This window comes from Nipponia nippon, unplaced genomic scaffold, assembly GCF_047370975.1.
Source record: "Nipponia nippon isolate SJK-2023a ecotype South Korea unplaced genomic scaffold, ASM4737097v1 scaffold_1, whole genome shotgun sequence".
Classification (NCBI taxonomy): Eukaryota; Metazoa; Chordata; class Aves; order Pelecaniformes; family Threskiornithidae; genus Nipponia; species Nipponia nippon.
In genome coordinates, this window is record NW_028262290.1 from 76,562,501 (window position 1) to 76,571,623 (window position 9,123).

Here is a 9,123-nt window from a genome sequence, read left to right on the forward strand (position 1 = left end):
CCCCAGGGGTCAGTACTGGGTCTGGTCTTGTTCCACTTGTTCATCAGTGGCCTGGATGAAGGGACAGAGCAAGTTTGCTGATGATACAAAACTGGGAGGAATGGCTGATACACCAGAAGGCTGTGCTGCCATTCAGTGAGACCTGGACAGGCTAGAGAGTTGGGCGGAGAGGAACCTAATGAAGTTCAACAAAGGCAAGTGTAGGGTCTTCCACCTAGGGAGGAATAACCCCATGCACCAGTACAGGTTAGGGGTCGACCTGCTGGAAAGCAGCTCTGCGGAAAGGACCTGTGAGTCCTGGTGGACAAGTTAACCACGAGCCAGCAATGTGCCCTTGCGGCCAAGCAGGCCAGCAGTATCCTGGGGTGCATAAGGAATAGTGTGGCCAGCACTTCAAGGGAGGTTATCCTCCCCCTCTACTCTGCCCTGGTGAGGCCACATCTGGACTACTGTGTCTAGTTCTGGGCTCTCCAGTTCAAGATAGACAAGGAACTACTGGAGAGAGTCCAACAGAGGGCTGTGAAGGTGATTAGGGGACTGGAGCATCTCTCTTATGAGGAAAGGCTGAGAAAGCTGGGTCTGTTTAGCCTGGAGAAGAGGAGACTGAGAGGGGATCTTAATGCTTGCAAATATCTTAAGGGCAGGTGCCAGGGGGATGGGGCCAGACTCTTTTCAGTGGTGCCCAGCGAAAGGATAAGGGGCAACGGGCACAACCTGAAACACGGGAAGTTCCATCTGAGTATGAGGAAAAACTTCTTTACTTTGAGGGTGACAGAGCACTGGAACAGGCTGCCCAGAGAGGCTGTAGAGTCTGCTTCTCTGGAGATATTCAAAACCTGCCTGGACATGACCCTGTGCAATGTGGTGACCCTGCTTTAGCAGGGGGGTTGGAGTAGATGATCTCAGGACGTCCCTTCCAGCCCAAACCATTCTGTGATTCTGTGGTTCTGTGATATCCAAGAATATCAGACTGTCCTCCTGTTTCCATTCAGCTATAATCGAAAGATTTAGTGATACATCCTTTAAATCTTAATCCTAGCTCATACTCACATTCTTTTGTCTTTTCTTGTATTCTGACCTCTTTCCATCAAAGATTCTGAAAAAATAGTATTTGTTTTAATTTAGGCAAAACACCTTATAGAGACATTTTTTAAGCAACAAGTGGAAGTTAGCAGGAAAAGTTCTGAACCGTTGCCTGAAATATACTACATTGAAGGTACTCTGCAAATGGTATGGGTTGATCGCTGCTTTCCAGGGTATGCAATGAATGCTCTAATACATCCAGGCTGTCCAGAGTGTTGTGGTAAGTGACAAATTCATTTATCATACAAAGTATTAAATCTGTAACAATGTTTTTTGCTCTGATTGAACTCAGTACTTTGCTATTTAACTATAAAATTGTTATGCCATATTGTTTTGGGTTGTGATCCTGCCAAGTCTGTCAAGGTAACCAGCACTAGATCAGGTTAGTACTTGGGTAGAACTTTCTTAAAACCTTGTTGATTTAGACTTTAATCCAGACCCACAATTTCTATGGACTGATTTAAATTAAAATCAATCAGATTAAATTCAGACCTCTAGATAGCAGTGGGGTTTTTTGGAATTAGCACAGAAAATCTGTAATCTGACGAGGTATGTTTCAAGTGCTGTTTTACGGTAAGACAAACAAGACAATTATTTTTGTTCTTAAATTTATAAAAGGGGGCATAATAATGCAATGCTTTCATCTAATTACAAACTTAAATGCTACATTCCAGAGCTGAGTAAAGTAAGAATAATAGATAAAATAATCACTCTGTATAGCTTTGAAAATAAAGTTAAATTTGTAAAAATTTGTGATCCATCTGGAAGAATAAGGAAAGGGGGAGAATGAATTCTGGTAATTTTATTTTTGTAATATTAAAATTAGTGATATTTAGATGCTAAGGAGTGGATCAGTGTTTTAAAGAGTGGCTTTGGCAGATTGCATTTCGCCCAAGAAAAGGTTATTCATATGATTCCCAAATATTGAGCCTGAAGTCTCAAGGGAACAATGGAAGACAAGACACATAGAGAATAAATCTGTAGTCAAGCTTTTGACAGAGATGATTCCCTACAGACCTAGCAATGGTGAAAGAAAACACTGGATTACATATTGAACGACAGTTTACAGAATGGAATACACTTTGAAAAGGAATAATAAGAATATGGAAGAAGACAGAGACAACTCTAAAACTGCAGGACATGCAAAATGTTTCCATGATCCTTTTTTCCAATTTGTTGTCTTCATCAGAAGGAACTTAAATTTTTTGGTCCATGTCTTCCAGGAAAAAGTGACAAATATCTGGAAGGGATATACATAAATATAAAATTTATTACATTTCTTGTAATACAGCATATTGTTGCACATGATTTCAAGGAAAGCTACATGAAAATCAGGTTTAGAAAAGCATGTCTTCTTTAGGATGATTTGTTTTGTGCAGACTGCAGTTTTGTTTTGGGCTTTCCCCCAGAATATCTTACTCCATTCTTAACTAATTTGTATTCCTTTTTTCTTCAAAGCACAACTTTCATCTTAGCTCTGGTGGCTGTTCAACGTAAGTAGTAAAAATTAATACTATTTTCTTAGATGCCGTGCTCCTTTACGTCCTGCACTAGACAGAAACACTACACAGCCCTACACCAGTGTCAACCCAAGAAGCTGATCTGTTCAGCTGGGATCATAACAGACACCTCTTTGGCAGATACAGGGGCAAGCTTTCACATCTGAGGTACCTAAGAATCTGAAACAGTCAGCCCAGAAACTTGACTGATTACTGCTTCCCGTAGTTGAGGACGTCATTCTGTCAGCATGCTTAAACATACACTTTTCCTTAGTTGACCTCTCGGTAAAATTAGCAATTTCCTTTCCCAGAATCCAAAACACCGTGTCATAGGCAGTAAAACTGAAAGGGTCCTCTGCTTATCATTCTACCTCAAGGCAAGATAGGAGCTCCAGTTATTCCTGACAGATGTGTCCTGCATAATCTCTAAAACCTCAGAAGACTACATAGATTCCCAAGGAAATATAACTCAGTCCTGCATATCCTGACCATTGGAAAGCTTTTTTCTAAGATACTTATGTAATTTCCCTTGATGTAGTTTACACCTGTTACTTCTTGTTCTGTCTCAGTAAATCTGGAAACGATTCTGTTAACTTTCATCTCTGAAACAACTTTTGTATATCCTAGAAGAGTCTGACCATTTTCTTTTTCTGATATTGTCTTCATTGAACTAAACCACCTCAAGTTCAGTCTTTTTGGTCGTGTTCGATAGACCTCTGTTCACCCTGATTACTGTCCACTATAGGTTCTCTACATTTGTTTTCAGTGCCTCAAACTTCATGCAGTAGTTCTCAGGAGACCATGCTAACATGGGAGAATTAGTTGTAATTTGCTAAAATCCCTAGATCTGTTACTTAAATAGAAAATAAAATATTTTCCCTGTATCTTTGTTAGTGGAGGAGCTTTTTCCGAAACATGCACTTACTCACAGAAACATTTTGATAAACACACCTCCATGGAAGTACAGCAGAGTTCAACTTCTTGGGTTATCCAATAGTTTCCCTTGTAGTTGCAGGAACCAGGTCCTGTAATCCAGTTAGAACAGCTTTAAGGTCCATTTTAGAACTATCTGGGAGTTTTGGTCCCTTTAGCTACTCTTGTTTTGTAGTTAGAAGATCAAGCTTTCAATCTAAATTAATTCATGGAAAGTTCATGCTCATTGCCCTGATGGGGAGAATGCCCTTTAGCTTAAGTAGATTTTTTTTGTCTCCTATTTTGTAATCAGAACAAGACAACTACTTTCTATCTGCTTTTGTAAGAGTTTGCATTCAGCAAACCTCTATCTCACATGCCCTATTTTGAGTTTAATATTCTTGCACAGGGGTGACTCGAATTCAACATGGTATTTCAGATGAGCTCTTACCAGTGCCTTTTACATCATTAGTGCTTTTCTTTTGGTCCTAAGAAGCTCCCTCTCAAATGATGTAACAGTATCACGCTTCCCCTTTTCACTGTGACTGATCGTGCTCACAGTCCTCTTTAATTAAACAAATATACAGGCCTTTCTCATTCTTTTATTTCTTCCTGCCTATTTAAATCTTGTCCATGTTTACAGCTTCTCCCAGTTTCGTTCTCAGCATAGTTCATTGGGACTTCTTCTGATAATCTTGTTAGCAGAAATATTTAGTAAAGTCTGTCTAAGAGCAAGCTCATGAGCAATCCCTTTAGCAATTTCTCTCCAATTCTTATTTCCCTTTTAAGCATCATTCAGTACTCTTTTTTAAATTTCATTCTAATTGTATTCTTCTGTAGTTTATTACATTTGTATGTGCTGTCATATCAGGTGCTTTCAAATTAATTACGTGTTTATCTTCATTGTAAACCATCAAATTTTATTACTTTCCGCTTACCTGCATGTGTGTCAGCGGTCATTCATGAAATCTTTACATAGTATATCAGTCTCATCAGCTGTTCTGTGGTTTCTTGGATTCTTTTTTCCTTTTCTGAAAAATTTATAATACATTTCTTACCAGCCATAAGTTAGCACCAGCGGGTATCACCGCAGATACATTGCAAACCTCAGATTATCATCTGTGTTACTCCTTCATGGGCCAGTTCTAGTTTGGAACATGGAAACACATGTTACTCAGACTTTCTAATTTAAATACATTAACCTTTGAATAGTGCAACTGTTTCTAGTCTCCAGGTCTTGATAAGGATATGACATAATGGAAAAGGTTATGGAGTAAGCCCAAGAACATGGAGAACATGGAGAAATAAAAAACCCCTATGCGTATCTTCTGCAGGTTTCATAAACAAACCTACTCTATTTTTAAATACCGCAAAATAGCTGGATGTTCAGTTACACCTGTTCTCTTTCCTCTATTATTTTTAGAATATTTAGTTTCACGTAGTGTTCTAGTAGTTCCGGTTCCTCCATGCTGTTGTGCAGTGCTCTGTGAACAATGCGTCATTTATTTCACACTGCCATCACACAATTTGTGCACTAAGCATAACCCTTTCACTTACCACATCATCTACCAATCTAAATCTCCTGTGTTAGAACTTGCATTCATTTTCTTCCCCATGCTTCAGTCTCATGTTCTTTTATATCATACTATATCCTCATTTTGTTTTTCCCCCCTCTGCTTTTATATTAAAATTGCATTAAATATTGAGCTATTGTCTCACCTTCTGCTCCCATTTTGTAGTCTAAATCTCTTTCTGAATTAGTCAATTAAACATGTTAACCTGATTAGTCACTGTGTGATGTATCTATCTTTACAGAAATCTTTTTGGCAGAAAACACTGGTGGTAAAAAATATAAAAATTTTGCTCATCAGGTACCAGAACCAGAACCAGGGTTATCAGGCAGAACCCTTTACCAAGTGATTTTGTAGAGGCAATGACTTAAAGACATGGAGTTACTGCTGACTAATAATCCCATTTAGTCTTCTGCCTCTGTAAAACAGTCTTGAATAAACAGAATTGATGAGTACAAACATCTTAGAAATTATTTAAAATTATTTTATCTTAATTTTAATGTTTTTCTGATTTTAAAGCCCTGTTTTATGTTAAATAAAGCACATTATTCCAGAATAAGTTAATTAAATATTTTGGTAACAGCTACATGAGGTATGATCCACCATTAAATTTTAGTTTACATAGACAACTGAGTCACTTTCATGTCATCAAAATTTTTAAATAGAATTTTTCTACTTTATAATTTTTTTTTTTAATCAGATGCAGCTGTGAGATTAATACAGTACAAAATATCCTATGTTTCTTAGGGCTTCTCTGGAGATACAATTTGATAATCATACCCTGTACTAGCTTTATGAAATATTTTTTGTCCTGTATTATTATTCTGCAGAGCTTGATTTCTGTGGTATTTTTAGTAGACTAGATACTGAATAGTCAGTTCTAATTTGGTTTTCTTCAGTTCTTTCTCACAGTATGGTGATTATTTATATTACCGAAACATAGTAACTTGAAAGTTCAAAAGGAAATACATTATTCAACAGAATATTGAAACAGTCCTAAAAATCAGAAGAGAGTGCAAAATACTAGTTAGCTTATAGGATAAAAGAACAAATTAAGACGTTGTGTGCATTTCAGTTTGTGAGGTGTGAAGTGGCAAGTATGTAAAATACTCTGTGAAGACAGAGTATTTTGCTAAGATGTTTATACTTTCGAAGTGAAGGTATACCAATAGGAGTTTTCCATTAGTGAAAAGATTGAAACAAGTGAAGTTTCCCAGTTAAAGAAACGTTCCAGCAGCTGGCTAAATAAGCTACAGGTCCCTACTTCAGATTCCTTTCTCTTTTTCATGCTTTCTGCTAGATAGCAAACAGATGATGCTTCTGAGAAAACAACTTTTTATCCCATTGTAAGAGAAGTCTACCTTGCTCCAATTAAATAAACTGAAAATTCTGAAGGATTTACTAGAAGTGTTCCTATAATCGTCAATAAAAGGAGTAGAATTATTCCTCTGGTACACAAGACGATTGATTTTCCAAACAGAAAGGTTGGAAAATGCCTTTAGTTACATGTATTTGTAAAGCTTTCTTTTTCTCTTCTTGGTCTGCCCATACTAATGTACAAAAAAGGCAAGGTTTTGACATCATCTGCAGAGGGCTCCTTTCTCTCTTACATTTCATACGACCTCTAAAACCCTCTTCAGTCAATAGCAGTGGCAAAAAATGCTAGGCAAGCTAATAACAGCCACTGGGGATCAAGTGAATCCTGCCAGCCTCAACCAACGAAGATAAACCAACCCAAATAGCGAAAATCCTGCTGAAGGTTTGTGCAGTAGTGACTAAGAAGTGATTACTAAGCCAGGCAAAACCCAATAACCAGGTAAGCGCCGACTCTGCAAAAGGAAGGTCTTAATTACCTTTGCATACTGAATGCTAATGCTGTTAATTAAAGATCTATCTTAAAGAAAGGCTACCATTGCCAGACTGAAGTATGATTCAGGATAGTCAAAACCAAATAGCTCAAATTCTGCTTTTTTCTGCCAAAAGCATAATGCTGAGTTAGTCTTTTGTGAAGAAGTCGTTCTGCAGATGACTGTACAGACTTCATCAAATGGCATAATGTGATCCAACAGGAAACAAATGTTTCATTCAGAACACTTGTTCTGCATCATACACTGATTTTTGGCTGATGTATTATTTTTGCACTATTTCTTAATAATTATCTGAGCTTAGATTTCAGCTTTATTTCGTCTTCTATTACTTACACAAGCAGCTCTAGCAGTTTATTTAAAACATTATTGGATATAGGCCATATTAAAATGTAATTGATGGACATATTCGCTGTAGGTAGATGGAGTGAAAAGTAATGAAGACAAAAATACGGTGTAATAAATAGATGATGTATAAAATATATACAATTTTTTCATCATCAACTAGCAGAATGCTGGAAAAAATCTGATCTTTTTTCAAACAGATAAAGATGCATTTTAAAATACTTTTTATTAATATCACTTAAATTCCACATTTTTTCCTTGGCTTTTTTGTCCATAGTTGTATGCAGCCCAGGATCATACAATCCTAGTAATGGAATTCACTGTCTTCGGTGCGACAGAAGTTTGATATATGGAGCAACAAAGTGCTAACGGCTGAGGGATATTGCAGTAGCTCTTACGTATTTCAACGTGGTAATATTAATAAATATTTTTAAAATGTGTGCAGATTGTTTTGGTTACATCAATAGAATACACTCGTTTTTAAGAACTAATGATTCATCAGCATATCGGTAAAATGTTTTAGGTCGTACCACTTAGGACTACTTCATTTTTAAGGTCTTTAGAATATCTGCTAGGTTAATACCAATAGAGACAACCAACTAAATCACAAGAAGAAAACACAAAAGTAGAGGTATTTTGCATACTTAATCCTTTGCTGATAGACCTCAGCTCCTCTCGACACGGACTGGTGAAAGGAGTCTATATTGTAGTTTTCATCTACCTGTCCATTCCGTCATCGGTTAAGAGGATTGTAGTGAACAGCTCATGGTGTACATCCAGCACTGAAAGGTGATGAATGTTGCAATGCAGCCTCAAATGCAAAAACATCCTAAAAACTTTCTTTGAAGATGAATTATAATATCACTACTGACCGGTTGGTAACTTCTTCCCAAAGAATGCAAAATTCCACGTGGGTCAGTCATCTGTTCCACCTTTAAAGATACCACGCTGAGCATAACACTTTTGCTCTTACCTGAAGAAAACAAACAGTAACATAAAATATCATGGTACTTTTTATGACACGCATCTTCTTTATTTTTGTAAGACTGTTGAGAATTACTAAGTGGTTGGCTCAATGCATTCCTTGTCATTCATTAACAGCCTTATTTAAGTTGGTATTCAGTAACAGAATCCTGTTTAAAATCCTGTTTGTTTTGTATTTGCAGATCATACCCCATGCAAATTGCAAAGTTTTTAATAAATAATACAGAGTTTATAGATTTTAGCAGAGTATAGAAACAATGTTTGTTGGTTCTCCTGGTAGGTGAAATTCACTTCAATTCACAAAGTTTGCATGCCCTTTAAGGCTTAGTGGAAAAAGTAAATTAAGTGGTTATAAAGGTTTGTCTTTAATTCTGCCTGCTATGAACACTTTACACGAGTATTTGTGAAAGTTCTCTCTCATTCACTGATTGCAGTCAAGTACAGATTCTTTACTATAGGTGCAATCTGTGGAAGAAATCCTGATCTCAGTTAACAGTATTAACCTGGGCTTCTAAATTACTCTTGGTTTATGCTGGCTTAACCAAGAAAAGAAATCTTATTTGTCAATGCATACATGCTGTATATACACAAATATACATCTCTCATTGCTAAAATATTTTAGGTTTATTCTCTTGTATGGTCGGAGCTAGAAGAAAGACATTCCTTTGCATATAAAACCATGGAAAAAGGTTTCCCTGCCTATCTATTCCCCAAAATAACTACATTTTAAACTTGCTTTCATTTCCTCATGTTACATCTGCTATGTGTTTGCTATTTTTCCGCATTGTGTGTGAACCGATATTTGCATTCCTGTTTTCACCATTTTTCATAAATTCACCTCTTTGCCACGAGGTAAAATCTGCG

General features: G+C 36.9%; 1 protein-coding gene across 1 annotated transcript in view; it reads left to right on the plus strand.

The window, feature by feature from the left end:
• The window catches only part of ZPBP (zona pellucida binding protein), a 31,938-nt gene extending 24,294 nt beyond the window's left edge, over nucleotides 1–7,644 (plus strand). Inside the window, 2 exon segments of the mRNA XM_087747782.1 lie at nucleotides 1,126–1,303; nucleotides 7,553–7,644. Of these exon segments, the coding sequence (XP_087603908.1) occupies nucleotides 1,126–1,303; nucleotides 7,553–7,644 (270 nt within the window).
• The last annotated feature ends 1,479 nt before the right edge of the window (nucleotides 7,645–9,123 follow it).